This window comes from Aphelocoma coerulescens, chromosome 3, assembly GCF_041296385.1.
Source record: "Aphelocoma coerulescens isolate FSJ_1873_10779 chromosome 3, UR_Acoe_1.0, whole genome shotgun sequence".
Lineage (NCBI taxonomy): Eukaryota > Metazoa > Chordata > Aves > Passeriformes > Corvidae > Aphelocoma > Aphelocoma coerulescens.
In genome coordinates, this window is record NC_091016.1 from 8,613,986 (window position 1) to 8,633,975 (window position 19,990).

Consider the following 19,990-nt stretch of genomic DNA (forward strand, 5'->3'; position numbering starts at 1 on the left):
CCTCCTGAGCTGGTAGATGGGGACAGGGAGCAGAATAGCCCCCTGTTATCCAGGAGGAAGTAGTCAGAGGCCTGCTGAGCCACTTAGATGCTCACAAGTGTATGGGACCAGAGGGGATCCATCCTAGGGTGATGAGGGAGCTGGCAAATGAGCTTGTGAAGCTACTCTCCATCATTTACCATCAGTCCTGGCTCACTGGGGAGGTCCTGGATGACTGGCAGCTGGCCAGTGTGATGCCCATCCACAAGAAGGGCCAGAAGGAGGATCCGGGAAACCGCACACCAGTCAGCCTGACCTCAGTGCCCAGCAAGGTTATGGAACAGATCATCTTGAGTGCCATCACACGGCAGCTAGAGGATGGCCAGGGTATCAGACCCAGACAGCATGGATTTAGGAGGGGCAGGTCCTGCCTGACCAGCCTGATCTCCTTTTATGATCAGTTGACCCTCCTGGTGGATGAGGGCAATGCTGTGGATGTTGTCTACCTGGATTTCAGCAAAGCCTTTGACACCATCTCCCATGGCACACTCCTGGAAAAGGTGGCAGCCCACAGCTTGGACAGGTGCAAACTCTTGGTTTAAGAACTGGCTGGATGGCCAGGCCCAGAGAGTGGTGGTGAATGGTGCTGCATCCAGTTGGTGGCCAGTCACTAGTGGTGTCCCCCAGGGATCAGTGCTGGGGCCAGTCCTGTTTCATATCTTCACTGATGATCTGGATGAGGGGGTTGAGTCCACCATCAGTAAATTTGCAGATGACACTTAGCTGGGAGTATGTGTCCTACCTGTTGGAGGGTAGGAGGGCTCTGCAAATGGACCTGGACAGGTTGGATAGATGGGCCAAGTCCAACAACATGAAGTTTAAAAAGTCCAAGTGCTGGGTCCTGCACTTTGGCCACAACAAACCTCTGCAGCACTACAGGTCAGAGACAGAGTGGCTAGACAGTGGCCAGGCAGAAAGGAACCTGGGGGTGCTGGTCGACAGCCGACTGAACATGAGCCAGTAGTGTGCCCAGGTGGCCAAGAAGGCCGGTGGCACCAGGCCTGTATCAGGAATAGTGGCCAGCAGGACTAGGGAAGTCATTCTTCCCCTGTACTCAGCACTGGTGAGGCCACACCTTGAGTACTGTGTCGAGTTCTGGGCTCCTCAGTTCAGGAAGGACATTGAGGAAGCTTGAACACCTCCAAAGGAGGGCAACAAGGCTGGTGAAGGGCTTGGAACACAAGCCCTATGAGGAACGGCTGAGGGAGCTGGGGTTGTTTAGCCAGAAGAAAAGGAGGCTCAGGGGAGACCTTATCACTCACTACAACTGGCTGAAAGGAGGATGTAGCCAGGTGGGGGTCAGTCTCTTCTCCCAGGCAACCACTGACAAAACGAGAGGACACAGTCTTAAGCTGTGGCAGGGGAAGTTTAGGTTAGATGTCAGAAAAAATTCTTCACTGAAAGAGTGATTGGGCAATGGTATCGTCTGCCCAGGGAGGTGGTGGAGTCACTGTCCCTGAATGTGTTTAAAAAAAAGACTGGATGTGGCACTCAGTACCGTGGTTTAGTTGATGAGGAGGTGTTAGGTTAGGTCATAGGTTGGACTTGATGATCTCAAAGGTCTTTTCCAACCTAGTTCATTCTGTGATTCTGCTTCTGTGATTGTGTGATTCTAGTGAGGAAAGTGTTTTGTGAGAAGGAAGCGTTTAGTATTTTATGAAGTAGGTTTGCTACTTGTTTGTCCTTGGAGTTTCTGCATTAAAATTCTAATACTGATAAATTTGTGATTTACAGTGTCTGCAGTTACAGCCAAATGCTCTCTGAAACTCTTTGATCTTACAGGTGCTCTTAGAGCAAAACTCGTATCCTCATCCTCTTTCCCCTTCTATCCTACATCATCACACAATTTTCCTTTCAGTTCTCAGACGAGGCTTTTCTGTAGATGGAAATCCATTACAGGTGTCCTTCACTATCCTGAATGATGGCATAACCATGTCCTGGAAACTCTCAGGGCTTGAGGAGAAAGGACTACAATTTTTGCCACATCACATATGGATTTTCCACAAGTCACATTATGGGATTGGCCACTTTATATTCCTACCATAATGCTAGACTTACGGCCATACTGGTTCTAATATGGTAAAACAGACTAGTGTTGATGTTAATTACAGGTGAAGTGGTAGCCAAAATCCTGAAGTGTATTAAAGTGGTTTAGCTTAATCTGTGTATTTTAAGTTTCTGCTTTTTAGTTCATAAAGAATTTATGGGTTGTCTGGACTGATCCCAGCAGCTGAAGAGAGAAAATCAGTCTTAGCTTATGCTTCTTTATTGCTGGTATATTAAAGATGGCTGTTTAAGGACCAGGAGCCCACTGAAGAGGTAGTGTTAGCTGTTAGGATTTGACAAAGTGACACACCAGCTTACAATTTGTCAATTTTTTTAGACACTGGGTTTGAAGGAATATTTTGAAAGAGAGAAATGAGACAGCTTTGTGTTACACTTGTAATACTATGTTGGTAATCAGCCAGATCATCCCAAATATATTCCATATACAGCTCAAACCACAGAATTTTGATGTATCATTAGTCATTGTGCCACTATTTTTATGAGGAGTGCTTACTGTCATAACATCTGTAAAATAAAATAATTTCTTCAGAAGAAGAAAAACCAAAACCTTTAGCAGTGCTCTTTGTCCTGTGGCTACAGCTCGCTTGAGCGAGCTGAAGCCAGGGTTGCTGTCACAGTGCTCCATGTGCCAGGGAAGACAAGGGCTGACGTTGCTTTCGGTGTATGGACTGAGAAAGGTCAGGGTCCACTGCTCAGTAATATGTAATGTTTAATCTATTTCTCTGGTTTATTATTAGAACAGCTCAAAACTTGTCTGGAGAGTCACATGTATTGGTCTCCCTGTTTTCTGTTTGCTTCTACTTTCACTTAGAATTGCTGTTTTTGCCCAGCTCTACCCATCTGTCCTGGGCAGTGTGTGCCCCCTTAACTGAACTAAGGATGAAAGTCTTAACTGTCTAGTCTGGACACTCTAGAGAGAGTCTCCTACTTTATTTCTGTCACCAACTAAACCACAAAAGCTTGTGCTGCAGCGGCAGCCTCCCTCCTTGCTGGGTATTTTTGAGAAAATAAGCAGCATTGTTTATTGACCAAACAATAGACCGAAAAAGATTCATAGGATGGAGAAATCAATAGCCTTCAAAAGTTATGGATTAAAAATCAATTAGCAAATGAGAAATTAATACAAAGAATAAACAAGCTGTTCTCTCAATGAAAGAGGTTAACAGCAGTATTAGGGGGAGTGGTGTCAGGACCAGATTTGCTCCATATATTTAACGGCATTTCCAGCAGCGCAGTAAAGAGGGTTGTAATTTACTGATGACTCAGAATGACTGACATTATATATAAACTTCAAAGACTTTAGATAAAAATTGCAGAATCCACAATGGAATCATGTAAATTACTAACCCATGAATGGATTCTTAATTAGTTGTCACTCCTTGGGGAGAAATTTTCTGAAAGTGATTTTGGATGACTTCTTGAAAACAGTTCTGTCTGGAAAGGTAAATCACATGCTCAACTCTTAAGATGTTGCTGGGGATGGTATGTTTCTTAGGGGGCTTTATAATGAGAATGCTGCTCTCAGATGGAACAGTGAGTTACCAAAAAAAAAAGATATAGCAGAAGTAGAGATTTGTCAAATATTTAAAATATTATGAACATCAGTGTATTCAGTATGTTTATGAAAGGTGAGCATAAAACATGTCTTCTTTTGTCATAAAGATAAGGCGATGTAGTATTTTATGTTTTGGATTCAGAGGTGTTCATTGTGCAGTGATAAAGTCTTTCCTAAAGCGTCCTACAGCAGCACATTGGGAACAAACAAAGGAGGCCAGAGGGAGAGAGGCTTCACAAGGGAAGTGAGAACGCTGCCTGGTGGCTGGAGCAAATCCATTAAGGATAAGGAGGGTCTGTAGTCCCTTTTATGATTAGCACTGGCATGTGTGTTACATGTTCCTTGTTCATGCCACGGAGAAGCAAGAGCATGGCATGCAATAAACTCCCCTGCCTGATGGTCCTGATTATCTTTACAGGGAAGGATTTCTCAAAAGGACATCCGCAGAAGCAAATGGGATGGAAGACTTGCTCTCTAAAAGCCTGTCTTGGTCAGGGCAGAGGAGGCTTGTGGTCATTTGCCATTTTGGCAATTGCTACTCTGATGCAATTCGTTGTTTTCACAGATTTTAGCTTACAAAAACCCCCAAAACCTTCACCTCTTGCCAGTTTGTTCATAATTTTCTCAATAGTTATGCAGAAAGTTTGCTGAGGAGTGTATGAAGGGCCATGCTGGGTCAGACCAAATGTGTGTCTTAGTCAGTGCCCTGCCTTTGCTTTGGCTGAAAGGTGATGCTGAGTGGGGAGTGTAAGGATGGGGTAAGCATTGAATGGCAGTTGTCAGAACACTTTCCTAGCCCTGGCTTTTCATCACTTAGGCACTTTCTGATCCACAGGTTTTATCTTCATGCTTTAAATAGCTCTTTGGCTTTTTTCTTAGGTGAATTCATATTATTGATTTTCAGCTCCCATAAGCTTTTCTCATTTCTGTGGCATCCACTGTTTAATGTGAAAAAGAATCTCCTTTTGTTCATTTTTAACTTGCAACACGTTGGTTTCACCTGATAGCCCCTATTTTTTTTTGTTCACCTGGAGGTTTGAATTGAAGGGACCTTAGTTGTTGTAACTACAAGGTTGTTGTAACTACAACCTTACTGTGGTAACGTAATGGCACTGTGTGCCATGTTATAATAACAGTTTTGTTGTGCTGGTAATTTCGTTGTAGAGCTTTGCTGATGTGTAAAGGGGACAATGCTTTAGATGAAGAGATTTTGTTTGTTGTTCATTTTCACTTTAACTTGAGCTGTTTGGGTTTTTTAAATTAAGAGTTAGTCTTGATAATCTATTAAGTTTAATGCAGCGTTACTTAGTGCTGTATTGGAAAGGATTTAGCATTGTAATTCAACTCTGCAGTGTGGTTATTATTCAGATATATTTCTTTTTTCACAGCTAGGTAAGTCTTGACTGTAATAATTTTTGAATATTACTTGATTCTTGAACTGATGTTTAATAATGTCAACTTTAGGGAAATAAACACTGTGTCTCCATCTACTGGAAAAATACACAAAGGGACCTACACATTTTGCCCATATATAATCTCCTTTTTGCTAGCTAATGTGGCAAGAATTTAGAAAACATGAGTGGGAGGTTTGTCAGATGTGGGCAGTGGATGAATGAGTCCCAATGAGTAGGGTTTGAGGGGAGGAAGGACTGAAAGGGATGGAGAGACACACTTTCCAAAGTACAATGTGCAAAAGGTCAGAAAAAATGTGGCAATGCCTATAGGAACAACAATAAAATCCCTTAACTAGTTGAAGAAACATTTAAAGGACTGTGGAAACAGATGGTGCATGAGTTAAAACTATACAGGAGCAACTTACCTTCTGCAGCAATTTCAGCAAGACAGTTATTTCCGTCGTTGTTACTCTCTCATTCAATCACAACATGCAATTACTATAGCAAACCTTCTGTCATACTGCACACGTTTTCACACTTGTCAGAGGAAAAGTCATAGATTAAACAATATGGTTTAAAGTACTGTTTAGTTATGAATTTCATAACTGTATTTTAATGCAAGACAGAAGCATTCTGTTGGAGTAGACCTTAAAAGTACAAGAGCCAGGGGAACAGACTCAGGAAGAAAAACAAGTAGTGTTTGCCATATAAATCCTATGAGCACAAATGGAAATTTATGCGTGTTTATGCCTTCACATCAGTCTGAAAAGAAGCAATTAGAGCCCCATTGTGGAGTCACTACATGTGAAGAACACTTGCTGAAATCAATGGGTGCTTGGAGAAAAGACACAAAAAAGAACTGGGGCTCTAATACTATATCAGTATTTCCCCCTTTGCTTTATACAGTCATTACCACAGCACATGGTACGGAACCTTGCAGTTAACTCTTAATTCTCATCAAGGTATTTGAAAACAAGAAACTGTAAAACCATTTAACTATGCCAAACCTTTAGCATCCTCAGGTACAAGTTCTTAATTTCATTCATTTTCGTCCCTCCTTTGGGATTTTTTGGTATTGGCTGGGTTTTTGTTGGTTTTTCCCCTTCTCTGTGTTTGTTCTCCAGAGATGGTATCTCTTTGACATACACATAGCTGTATGTATATATTTAAGCTGCTTTTGTCTCTCATGCTAAATAGTTTGCATGAATGATAAAGTATTAGTAATGCAAGTGGTTATTTCTTATAATGTTTCTTGAATAATTATGTGTCTTTGGTTCAGATCTTTTCATGTCTGTCTTTCCTTAAAAAAAAGGAAAGCAACAGCACAGAGATTTCAATATGCCTTTTTTTTTTTTTTTTTTTTTTTTTTTTTTAATGTAAAAGGCGTCTGGGGATAACTCAACCAGAAAAGACAGGGAAATCAAAGTTACAGTTATATTTTTGTGTTTCATTTTGACTGCTCTGTGCAGTTTTCTTCATTTGGGAAAAATGTATTTAAAAAGAGAGAGAAATCTTTATGCCTTTTATTCGCTTCAGCTGTTTTTGCCATTTTAAAAATATACATACCAGTTATTTCCATACAGAACATTTGAAAGTAGGAAGAATTTGACAAGTCATTATGTTACTTGAATTCAATAAAAAAACCTGTCTGGATCATTACATTAAATAGGAGGACATGGAAAATTAAAGTCACAATTCTATTTAAAATTGTTAACCTTGTATTTTTGCAGCAACACCTCCTGAGACGAGGAATAAATGTCTATAAGAGAATGAAAGCTGAAGGAACTTAGAGAAAATAGATGTATTTTTTCAGATTTTGGGGTTTTTTTTCTTTCTACTTTTCCCATATGTATGAGAGCCTTTCTTGCATTGACATTGAAGTTTTATTGAGACAAATCCTGACACATTTACTGATGCCAAGGAAAGCGTTATGCAGATTCATTCAACTTGGTAGAAACAGTGTCAGGGTTACTCAGAATGAGGAAATGTGTCAGAACCTGCAAACCTGGATTGGCCTCTCTTTAGGACTCCTCATTTTCTGAGGCCCCTGTTGAGCACATTGCCACTGATTTTTCCAGAACCTTCTTTCAGGCAGCAAGTCTGTTGTTTTGTGTTTTCTGAACCAAACCCAGTGTGCCATAAATGAGGTATCCAGAGTTGCTGACCTGGTTTTGGTAATATTGGGGCAGTTTACCTTGTTTATTTGTGTCATTCAATAGCAGTTTGAAAGAGAAAAACCAGTGGAAATAGTGTTTGGATTGTAGTTGAAGCTGAGGGTTTCTTGCTGCCTGCAATGGTTCTGAATCAAGCCACAGATGGTGGCTAGTTTCCTGTAGCTGTTGCCTTCCTTGCACAGGCATTCCAGCAATGCTGAAAGCAAGGCAGGGCCTTAGGAAAAATTGTAAAGTGGATCTGAGAGCAGATGTGCCCCAGCTGTAAGGGAAGTGATAATGGAAGCAGTGAATTTGGAACAGGGCATATGGCAGCAATCTGTGATCGGGGAGGAGTGTGCAGAAGGATGGAAAGGAAAAAATGATAGAGTGGGGTGACAGCCGATAATAAATAGGGAGGGGAAAAGCACTGCACTGAGGGGACTCATGATAGCCACAGAAATATCTGTAGGAACTGTGCCTGGGAACAGTAGAATATAAGCTAAAATTACGAATAACCTGCTTGGTCTTTAAAAAGAGTCTCAAGTTGTCCTTACTGTAATTTATGTTACCAGACCTCCTCCACAGAATTATAGTCGCATAATCCACAACTGCTGTTACTTATTTTGGATAAAGAAGGCAATTTTGACTGTGATCTCCCTTGACATTTCCCAAGGTCTGTGCCTGTCTCATACCTTTCATCATTGTGTACTTCTTCAAGGCATCTCTCTTACCTCTCTCAGAAAGAAACATGCATTGCAGTCGCTCACCCAGGACCAGAGTGACAGAGACGTTACAGGTTATGGGAGATCAATTGCATAGCCCTGCTCCTCTTCACCTGGGAGGGTCTTTGATGTGTTGACAAGGTTGGAATCCAAATAAGACATTAACCCACTGTATTGCAGTGGTTAGGGTGGCAGGAGCGATATAAAATAGTATCTCACTCAACAAGGTATTCTCCCTTTTTCATTTTACAATCTGTGTCAATGGCAGTTGGAACTATTAGACCTGCATTAAAATTACATCTTACTTATAGAAATGGGAGCTATAAATATCACAAATTGTAAAAAACTAAAATTGCACTGAGGTTCAGGAGACAGTATGTCTAAAACCTTCCAAATTAAGGACATTTAGAGGAAAGCCTCAATATCCATCTGCCCTTAACTTACCTCATTCTTGTTTGTCAGAGTGTGATCTCACTACTATGTTAATGTCACTTAATAACTTTCTTGCAAGGTTGGCTTAGAGCTGAATCAAACCACAGTAAAGGTGCAGTGGTATTTCCTTGGGTATGTTGGTTTAGATGAAGCAGTAAGAACAGGCTAACCTAGTGTTAAGGATGAAGTAATTGTCACTGTGGTCAGTAAACACCTCTGTTGCTAAATATCTCCTTTCTAAAGTTTTTATATCAATATATAGTCTTGTGGGTTCTTATTCCTTTTTCTTTTCATTTGAAAATATTATAAATGTAATAGATGTGGCACAATATTGATTTGAATGAGGGACCTAGACACGAGCTCATTAAGAAGTTGCTAGTAAGTAATGACCTGGATGTTGGAAATGTTGATCCTGCATTAGGTGTGTCCTCTCCTACCAGCCCATGTGGACTTGGGCCAGGCTTGCAATGCCTGTGTCTTCTGGGTACCATGTGTGGCTCAGCATTGGCATTTTCTGGGGTGGAAATCTCCCTGGGCTACCAGCAGCCTGCACTGAGTATAGCAGATCTGATTCTCACAGCTGTGCTCCTGGACATGAAACCAATGCACAAAACTGAGGGTTCTGTGTAGTTCTTAATTGACTCTTTGGAGAAACAGAGTGGATTTTTCTGGCCTTGGAAGTCCCTGCTCATCTCATGAAGCTGGAGAAGTCTGGGTCAACATTTTTCATTAAAAGTAATTTTATATTGAATCAGTGGAATAATATTCCTGTGGTGAGGACTTAGAAAATAGAGAGAGTTCCTGAATCTTTCTGGCAAGTACATATGATTTCCTGTTCTGAGGGAAAGATTTGTTTCACCTAAATTTAGCTTGGGTAAATTTAGGTGAAATTTACCACAGAGCTTTGCTCTGTGGTCAACAGTTTCCCACAAGAGCCATTCATTTGACCTGAAACAGATTAATTACCCTCTTCATTAACTGTAGAGAGAACCTCAGGCCAGAACTCCAGCCTGGAAATGGGCAAGCAGAGATGAAACTGGATCCCAGATTTCCTCTTAGCAGTGCACACATCAGATGAGGTCTGTGATCGGTGGATATCACAGGATCTTGTGAGTAGAAATATAGCAGTGGGGAAGAAGTGCCCAGAGCCTGCTGTGCAGATGGCCTGTCAGGCTCAAAGAATGGAATTCCTTAATACATTAGGGATTTTTAAGTTAAGATGATTAAATAGTATTATTAGTCTTCTGAAAATAGTCTGTAACCTTCATTTAAAAAAAAAAAAGTAATAAGGACTGTATCTGCATTGTTCTTGTAAAAGAATTTGCATCTTCAAACTTTTCCTCTCAAAGTAATTAGCCACTGAGAGCTCAAGGACTCTAGAGGCAAACCTAGAAACTGCTCTGTGCTCTGTAGCACCATGAGGCTGATGCAATATGGGGCACGTAGGTGAATGTTCCTTTCTTTTCTTGAAAAAGGAAAGGGGATTTTTAATTTCTTGTTCTTCAGCATGAAGGAAACTCATAACTGTTCTCTACTGGGGCTAAAAGCACATCACAGATGTGGTTCAAAATCAATTTGTCATTCATTTCAAGCCTGCTTTGGCACAGGATGGTATAGAAAGGAAAAATAAATAAATCTGTTCTAAATTTGCCTTTGATATTTTATTCTTTCCTTATCATCTGCGTTTTTGCTGCTTTAATTGGTATTTCAACTGCAATGGCTTCTAAACATCCTAGGCAGATGCTGTGTTATAAGCCCAATTATTGTATTTCTGTCTATTTTTTTTACTGTGCAAGAGGTGGACTAAAAACTGGCTCAGCTGCTGGGATTTACGAGGTGATGGTCAGTGGCACAAGGTCCAGCTGGAAGCTAGTCACTCGTCATGTACCCTAGGGGCTGACTGTGGGGCCAGTGCTATTAAAGATCTTCTTTAGTGACTCACTCTGGGGAGTCTTCAGACAGCAGAGAGCTGGGAGGGCCAGTATTTAAACACAAGAAATGACTTATTTATTCTCTGGTTGGTCAAACTGCAGAGGAGGTCGCCCACAAACATTGTGGGGTCTCCATCTTTGGAGATATTCCAACCTTTCCTGGCCATGGTCCTGGGTGACCGGCTTTAGGTGGCCCTGCTTTGAGCAGTTGAGTTTCATATCTCAGTATTTCTAAATATAAATGGATGATGATTTTTAAAATATGTGCCAAACTGTTAGTTTGTAGCTCCCCCGTAAGTTTTTCACTCTAACTACAAATATTCAAATAATTTAGGGAAAAAAACAGGCAACCCCCACCCCAAAACCAAGTTTGTGTGTGGAGAAATCAAATTATTTGATCCAGTTAAAGTCCAAACCTTTATCCAGGCAGTTAATTGAGCTATTACTGAAAGATTCTAAATTTGAAAAATTTAAAATAAAAATTTGCTGTGATTCCTCAAGTATTGAACCATCTTAAGTTAATTCCATATTACAGTATTCCATATTCCATATAGCTATTATCTTGTGAAGGTCATTGTAGCATCTGGTTTCTGTGTCTTCAAAAGTCTATCTTAAATTCATGTAAAGTTAGAACACAAAGATGCTAGAAAGAATTTGTAATTCTTAGCAGTCATTCCTTGATATTTTTTTGCCACACTCATTCTTGAACGAATGTCATTTGGTTGAAGTTTTTGATTACTTCAATAAAAAAAATAGTTTTCATTCGCTGTGTAAACTGAGACACATAATTGAACAATGAGAATATTGCCACGCAGCAAACAGATCATCAAAGGAAGATCCTCCCCTGCAGCCAACTGATCTGTTTAGTTTGGTTAACAGGAAATTTTAAAGATACTCTTTTTGCCATCTTAACCTCTTAGGTGTCCTCTCTCAGTAAGTGCTCTCTTGTGTAAATAAACAGACTTAAAGAAAACCTCAACCTCTGTGATAAATACTTACCTGAAGTAGTGGGACCAGCATGGAGGGGAAACTTGTGGAGGTCCTGTGGAAACTTGACAGACCTTTTATTTTCTGAGTTGTGTTGAATTTCTCTATGCACTTGTTGCAAGTTGTTTTAACTAAATAGTAGTCCTTCAATCAGTTGTCAGTGGCTTTCTGACAGGTTCGCCACACACTGTTTTGCCACACAGCTGTTGGATTTTTATTTGCAATTTGATTATTGCTGCATACAATTTTCTAAACCTTTTGTCCTTTAGAAGAGTCTTAAGCCACAATACAGAAAGGATGTTTCACATTGGGTCTGAATCCGAGCTTCAGCTGTAGCTGCTTGAGCAGCACTTTGTTAGCTGTCAGCATCCTTTGAGAACCTCCCCACAGCCGGTATGTAAACTTTTAGGCTTGTGAAGTAGCTGAATGTTTATGTTTCTACCAAGGAATTCCCTCCAACTCTTTCGGCACTTGCATGCCCAATGTTTGACTCTGGTGAAGAGAACCTTCCAGTGTGTGGATGAGGGAGCTTGAACAAATGCCTAAAGGCTTGTGTGTGACATGCTGTGTTCAAGACACTGATTATTTTTGAGGTGATAATTGGTTTTTTTTTATTCTTTAAAGACATAACAAACATACTAGTATTGTCTGTAGTGAAAACTGAGCTTAAACATTGTCATATTCAATTGTTCCTTTTTTTTTTCTTCACTTTCAGGATGGGGAATTATGTTGGAATTTTCAATTCACATATGTTTTCTTTGAATGATAGTTACTTCCAAAATCTGTTGTTTGCTAAATTATGGTTCAGAATGATGACAAAAAGAGAATTAATTTCAGGAGAGAGGCTAGAAAATAGCATAAGATTTTAATTTTTTTTTTTCCAGATAGTAGTATGAGGATTTTTAAAAGGCAAAAGAGCCTTTATTATAGTTACTGGTTTATAAAATAATTTGCTTTATAAGTTTGATCTAGTCAAAGCAGCAAAGCTTGACTCTGAGTGTTTGATGTTACTGATCTTAAATATGTGTATAGGTACCTTGTGAATAGTTCATGCAGCAAAAGACATAGAATAGTCCCTGAAGTTTATTGTTTTATTGTGCTTTTTGAAATTAAGCATTTTTGTAGAGCATGTTATTTTGGAAAGCATCTCAGGTGCGCAAGCATTTTAGGAGCTTTGGCTGATGAACAGGAATATCAATTATGCAAGGGGCAGGAAGGAATGGCTTTTAAACGGGAGAGTTAGTCCTCTTCATAAGATGGTGCAGTGAAATCAGAGAAGGATTTGTGTTTGATATTATTTTTGTCTGCTGTGTCATGTGCTGGAAGAAAAGTGCTTACCTTGCATACGGCTTGGTTGTGGCAGAAATGACGCTGGGAGACCAGTTCGGAATGCTGAGCACTTAATTTGAAGAAAGTCCTTGCTCTGTGGAAGCAATTAGGAGCTGTGGCTGCAGTAGGAGGCATCTGGTCATGTAGACTTAGCAATTGTATTCATCTAATATATAACAGTTAATACATTGCAGCTCAGTGTGAACTAGAACCCCTTGATGTAGATAAGCCCTTAAGTATTTAAATACCCAGGTCCTTCTTACTGAAATGTTGTAGAGTCCAGCTTGGCCTCCACATGGTGACTATTGTAAATGTTCCTCATAAAGCTGCATTACATTTCATCCTAATTAGCACTGCTGCTGTAGCCTTAGTAAAGACACATTGGATTAAAAAGAACCAGAGGCTGAGTGCCCACATCCTGTCCTACAGGAATTAAGTAAATTTCAGTCTTATAGTATTCACAGACCTGATTTAATTTGGCGTCTTTCTCTAGACAATTGCAAAAGCACAGTAGTAGTAGGAAGCTCCTGCCTTTATTAATTATGTTTAACTCCAGAGTTGTGTCTGTTTTGAGTGCTATCAGGGTAGCATTTCTTATTAATCCCCAAATAAAGCAAACATGCTATTTTGGTACCAAAGAAATTAAAGGTTCATCAATAAATAGCAGTTACAGCAACAAATTAAGATGAGAAACATTTTTATTGTGGACATAGGAATGAATGTTACCTATTGTGAAACAGATTTTTTAAATTGAAATCAGATATATAATTAAGTTATTATTATGCACAGAAAAGGTTAGAAGCCTTAACATCTTTTGTCCATAAGCCAAATATTATAGTATGCTGATATCCATGCTGTGAATTCCCCATTACTGCTCTGCCAGTAATTTCAACCTGGCATCTAGACTAAATTGTCTCCCTAGGAGCCAAGAAGAAACACAGTTGATATGTGATCTCAGGCATGGGTCTTTCTTGAATGAATAAAAGCACTGTCACATTTTACGAAATTACATCTGCTGGTTATGTGCTGTGATCATCTCTGAATGAGGGAGAGGGCAGAGCTCATCTGAGTTACAGCTCAGACCTATATTCCAGAGGAACTTGATGGGATTTTATGCAGTCTTGTAGCTGCATTCCAGATATGTTTCAGCTACATGACAGAAACTGAAAGCAAGGTAATGATTGTGCCTGCACAATAATTTTTAAAGTGCTAGGAAACATGCACAACACACAAATTGCCAGCTAGAGCTTGCTGAGTGGCCTAAGAGCATGTTATTCTGTGAATGGAGATGAACAAGTTTGACAAGTGGCTGCCATGCAGTGCTGAAAATGCAGTTCTCATCTTCTCTCTCTGAGCAGTGATGAGAAGGAAGCTTGTTCCCCTGGAGCCCGCAGGTGCTTGGATCCAGCACCCCAATACACAGCTGTGGTGCCAGATGCTGGCAGTGTGTGCTGAGCCTGTCCCATAGTGCATCAGCCAGCCTTGTAAATCCCTTCAAGGTCCCTGTCATGGCTTTAAGTAGGTTCATTTAATGACTGGACTCGGTGGTCTTAGAGATCTTTTACAACCTTAAGGATCTAAGCTGTGACACAGCTTAGACGCTGTGTCAGTCTGATGCCCTTTGCTTTGTAGCAGTCATGAATCTGCAGTGACCTGGGGGGAGCTGGTGCTCTTTGCTGCTGGAGGGCTGCAGAGCCACTCCAGCCCAAGGCCCACCAGTTGGCTGGCTTTGTCACACATGTGGGGATCTGAAGTTAGTAGTGGAGCTGTGTCCCCTAGGCACCATGTGGGGTGTTACCCAAGGAGCTATGGGACAGGTGGACTTTTGGAGGTGCTGCAGCACTGTTTCCCCTCATCCACAGTTGTTGCAGGCCAGTAAGAGAAAACCATGAATACCCAGTTACTCACTTCCTGAGGCAAATGAGTATCCAAGTCCTGTGCTGTTATTCAAATTTTGCAAAGAATAGAAAACAAAACACTTGTTTGGAGCAAAGGTCTCTTAACATGTGGAAACTGCAATGGTGGTGAATTTTAAGATCTTTTTCTAAAATGGACAAAATCTTCCTCTATGCTTCTCTCTGATTGCTGAAATATCTGTTGCCACCTCAGCCTGAGCTCTGTAACCATGTGGTGGTTGATTTTTCTTTTTTCTACTCTATTCTTTATTTCTTTAAAGAGCTGATTCTTGTGATTTATTGGGTACAAACTACAAAGCTAAGTACTTTTCAGGATGTAAGTTGTAGTGGCTATGAGAAGGAATGAGACTATAATTCTCCTCCATTTTATTTTAGTTAAGCATTTTCAGAGGGAAGGGGAGGATGTATTCTTTCCATTAGACCTCTCCTTTCTTAATCACCATTCCCTAATTAATTCCCTGGTTAAATATAAAGCAAGCATTAGCTTTGAATAATGTTTTCCTGTGTGATTAAGTAAAGGAGAATTTCCTTCTTTTGTATGATGACTCATTGCTGGGGGATCTGGAGGGAGCCTCAGGGTGGATATTTGAGATTTTGGTCCCAGGTGCTCTCATACCTTTGAGCTGTGTCTGCTGTCAGTCCAGAGGTGGGAGGCAAAGGTGATATCACATATCAGTTGAACATGAAGAAAATTGCCTCTCTTGTGAAATGACAGCTTTGTTTTTTCCTGGTGGAAAACTGACTCTGGCTCACAGAAATGCAAATCTCGAGACAACACATACAGCTAGCCGAAATGTAAATTATTGTTCTTGCTGGCACAGTGTCTGTAATATTTCTTGTTGCATGTTGTATATTCTTTGGTGTCCAAGCTGCCCCAAAGCTGTACTCTTTCTTTTCATCAGCGTCTTCCAGTTCCTACCCCTGCACCAGTTTGCAAACCTTTGGCTTGTAACAGTACAGCTCTGTTGGGTCACACCATGAACCACGTCTGAAAGAACTGAGGTTAAGAACTGAATCAAAAAAGGAGATTATAGTGAATGAGGGCATGGCAAAGAGGCATAACAAGGTCTAAGCTGGCCAAGCTTGTTTTACTGATGAAGAAACATTATCTAACTCTACCCACATGATATGACTTTTTTTTTTTTCTACTGTAGTAGCTTATGGCATTAATTTTTAGCTCATAGCATTAAATTTTAGCTCAAAAAGACAGTTTTAAGAATAATTCTGTGTTCAAATGTTGCTTGGAACTCAAGATGAGAAAAAGAATGCAGCTTTATTAATGTGGCAGCAAAGAACACATATGGAATATTTCAGACATACATTCACATACATGAGTATGCCTGTGATTTGACTGCTGTAACAGTGAATGCTACAACATATAATCTCTGGGTGTTGAGAAACAGGCATTTAAAAACACTCTTGGTTTTGATAAAAAGTATGGTAAACAGAAATCCTGCTGATTTTTTTTTGTTTCATTTGTTTTACAGGCCTTTCCCTGTATTTCAACCGGAATTTATGGTAAGACAGACCTTCAATGTCACTTATTCTTACTCATTTTTCCCTATTATTGGTATTTCAAACAGTGATATTTTGTATCAGATGTCTCATCAGTCATTTTGTCTCGCCAATATATTTATACTGTGTTAAAAAACAGAGGCCCAAAGCCTTCAGCTGTGACTGGATGCTGGTGTGCTGGTAAGTGGGATATACCCTTAGCATAACCCTTAGAGCTTGTGAGTGAAGACTTGAAACTCTGATTACACTTCTGCAGTAACTCTTAAACATGCTGCTGTGGCTTCAACAGGAAAAAATAGGGGTCTGGCAAAGCTTTCCACCCAGAAGGAAAGCAAGAAAGATGTCACAATGTTCAAGACTGGCAGGAAAAAAAAAATAGCTAAGCCAACATGCTCGAGTAACAGGAAATTATCTTAGTTCCCTTGAGTTTTGCTTCCACAATTTTAGTTTATTAATTTATATGCAAATTAACATGGCCTGAAGGAACTGGAAGGAAAGGGTTATTGTAAGTCTCTTGCTTTGTTGTAATCATAAGGTAATCCATCACTAATAGTCAACTTGCTTTTAGTTGGCCAAAAGAAGTGAGCATGATATTTGAAGGCAGAAGAAAATAAACAGTTCAATATTTAGCAAAAAACTGAGAAATTTGAGAAAACATGCAATTTACAAAGGGAATTTTTTTTCATTAAACAATAACCTACGTTGAGTTTTCTTCCACTTAGGTTCAATAAATGCATAGAAATGATTGTACATTTGATTACTTACACAATTTCAAGTTTTTTAATTAAGGATGTTTTAGAGAAACACGTGGTTGCTCCATCCCTGTAACTGTTGAAGGTCAGGTTGGATGGGAGTCTGAGCAGCTTGGTCTAGTGGAAGGTGTCCAAAGCAGGGTTGGAAACAGATGATCTTTAAAGTCCCTTCCAACCCAAACTATTCAATGATTTTATGCTAAACAGCAATAAATTAAAAAAAAAAAAAATCATCATGTAACAATGTAGTATGACATAAGTCATAACATACAGTAATTGTTAGATAAGATAATTTGAGCTTTGATTAATTAGGTAATTCAGATTCAAGAGGGGAGAAAGGAAGGCAGGAATATTAGGCTTGTTCCTTCTTTTGCAAGGACCTCATTTAATTTTATTTATGATTGTAAATATGAAATAGGCTTTAGAAGGTAAAATCTAATTCAATGTGGGTGCTGTATTCCCTTTTACTTGAACTGCATTTGCATTGTTGCAGAATGTGATGCAGAGCGCTAGAATTGGCTGAATATAAATCTGGTTTCAGATAAAGCTCTGCCTCAGTTCTCAGTTTTGATCCTCCTTTTGAACTTGGAGGCAAGGTTTGCATTTTAGGCCTTGACTTATTGGCTTAAATCTTGATCTTTTACATAGATACATTTTTGTTACTATTTTACAAAATCAAAGCAAGTCGTGCTATAAATATATGGAAATTACTAGTAAGTGGGATGTACAAATAATAATAGTTCACTTTTTTTTAGAATTGGCCTAGTTAATAGAAAAGTCTCAGCAGGTGAGAAATATGGTTCCCCAAAGCCAGCAGAGAAAGTTGGAAAGGATTTCTGACAGGAATCTTGAGTTTATGTGAGGTTTATGATGCTTTTCTTGAAGGTAGCTGTGGCATTACTGAAACATTTTACACTGTGACAGATGCTTTTTCTGTAATTGTTTGCTGTTTTCACTGTTGGAAATAAAATGTATTTGTGCTAAAATGCTCTGTTTTTCTTAGGCTGCTTTTGTGGCTTTTTTTGGGGGGGAATACAACCTCTAATCGATGGTACTGTTTGCATTTTAATAAATACTTTCTATTCCTCACTTAAAAAAATATTTTCCTTCTTTACAGACTTTCAGATGTACTGCCTGAGAGTAATAATTAAACAGGCAGCCCTGCATCTGGCTTCAGGTGTCAGTATTTTCAAGAATATTTGATAGCTGTTGCATTGCTAAAATTATACTGTGGGTGGTGACATGTTTGCAATGTAAAATACACACAAACCCCACAAAACTATGCTTTCATCTTTTTGGTTTTGTTGGGGTTTTCCCTTTATCTATGCATATTCCTTTAGATAAAGGCAGTGTGTAGATGAAAAAGTGGATCAGCCTCATTCCTGGTGGCCAAGCTGATTAGGATATCCTTGTGCTGTGCACATAACACTGGATTGTCCCAGTAGAGTGTTATAGAACGAACACACTTCTTGTTTCCTCATCTTGGATCCATATAAGCAAATGCTTTCCCTTCAGAAATCCCTGGCTGAGGACTCAATTTCTCCTACAAATTGAAGCAGAGAAATTTGCAAGAGATCAACTGAGTATATCAAGTTTCAGAATCTGGATTGAGTTCTTCTCCAGACTCATGTAGATGTACAGATTGCTCACCTTCACTCTTGTCATTAGGACAGTGTTCACACTTCTCTGGGGAGCAGTCCATTCTTGTTTTCATCATTGCAGAGCACGCCTTTACTCCCATAAAAAGGAAGCTGGGAAGAAACAAGCAATCAAGGCTCTTTCTGAGGTCTTGGCAAAGGGCAGATTCCTTTCCATGGGCGGGGTGTTGGATAGAGGAAAAGTCTACCTTTCTTCCACACTTTCCTGATCCTCCATCTCCACCCATCACGCTGTGGATGCTTCAGCTTGAACAAGTTACAGCCTTGGGAAGGCCATTTGACTGCTGCACTGTGCCAGCAGTTAAAACTTGAATTTTCATATACTCCAGTTTAAAGAGTGCTGGCAACAAATACCCTCACAAAGGATCTTTGATTGAGAAGTTTGATAGATTCAAATGAAGGATTTCATCTTTGAAAAATGACATAGAAAGCAACCAGTGCTAAATGTTTGTAAGGACTACACAACATGGGAGAGTCTGCCCACAGGCACTCTGGGAAAAAAAAATTCCCTAAGAGATCCTCAATCGCTAATATATTTTACTAAGAGATCCCCATCACCTTTAATAAGCTTATGAGCTGCTAATCAGTCTAAGAAAGCAGAGGCTGTGAAGGTTTATATCCCCATGGATGCCTGGGTTACTCTCTTCGGTTGCAATAAATGCTTTCGTTTATACCAAGAGCATGAAGTTTCCTAAATAAAGCTGTTTTGCGAGAAGGTCTGAGGGATTTACATCACTCCCGCGGCATTAGGGGGTATTGGAGTATCAAGCTACACATCCTCAGCAGCTGTTAAGTAACACACAAACATAAGCCTAAGTGCAATCTTAACATTGTCTTCTTATTTTTTCTTTTTTTTTTTTTTAAGCCAGACCAGTTAGATTTTTAGGAATTTCCTTACATTTTGTCTCTTTTTCCTTTTTAAAGCAATTTTACTATCTGTTTGGAAAAAAATCTGTAGACAAATCTATAGTTCAGAGGGTAGAAAGTGCTATTTTAGGCTGTAGTGTGTCAGATTTTCATGTTTGTGCTGTTTTGGGCAAGTTTGGAAATATCCCCTGATAGAAGGCAGGTTACAACCACCCTCCCCCACCAGGTTCGGGGAAAAAATAAATTTTCTTCGAAGGAAAGTGAAAGAGATAAAAACTATTTATTTAACAAACACATGGGAAGAGGATAATAATGCTAAATAATAAAACCTCTCGCTGTGGAGAGAAACCTGGGAAGATTTCAGAGTCCTTCCGTAGGTAGCCTCTCTCCTCCTCCTCAGAGCTGGGATGGAGTGGGCCCTCCTCCAGGGCCTCCACCTTGGTGGAAAAAGTCCCAGTGTGTTCTGATGTTGAAACAGTCCAAAAAAGAAGAAGGGAAAAAAATGAAGTCCCAGGAAAACAGAAGTTCAACTCTCCCTCTCCCTCCGGAGAAAAAAAACCTGAAAGCTGGCTGGAAAGCAAGCAGGGTGCTTCCTTCTGCTCCTCTCTCTCGCTGCAGCAGAACGCAGAGCCGTCTCTATCTCTGTGTGTCCTTGAAACACTGCTTTGAAAGT

At 39.9% G+C, this 19,990-nt stretch overlaps 1 protein-coding gene across 5 annotated transcripts in view; it reads left to right on the forward strand.

Moving 5' to 3' along the window:
• The window catches only part of MACROD2 (mono-ADP ribosylhydrolase 2), an 893,560-nt gene that overhangs the window by 573,297 nt on the left and 300,273 nt on the right, over positions 1–19,990 (forward strand). For all 5 annotated transcript variants that reach the window (XM_069009015.1, XM_069009018.1, XM_069009017.1 and 2 more), the window contains exon 7: positions 16,013–16,043. In XM_069009015.1, coding sequence (XP_068865116.1) covers positions 16,013–16,043 — 31 coding nt within the window. The remainder of the gene's footprint in view (positions 1–16,012; positions 16,044–19,990) is intronic.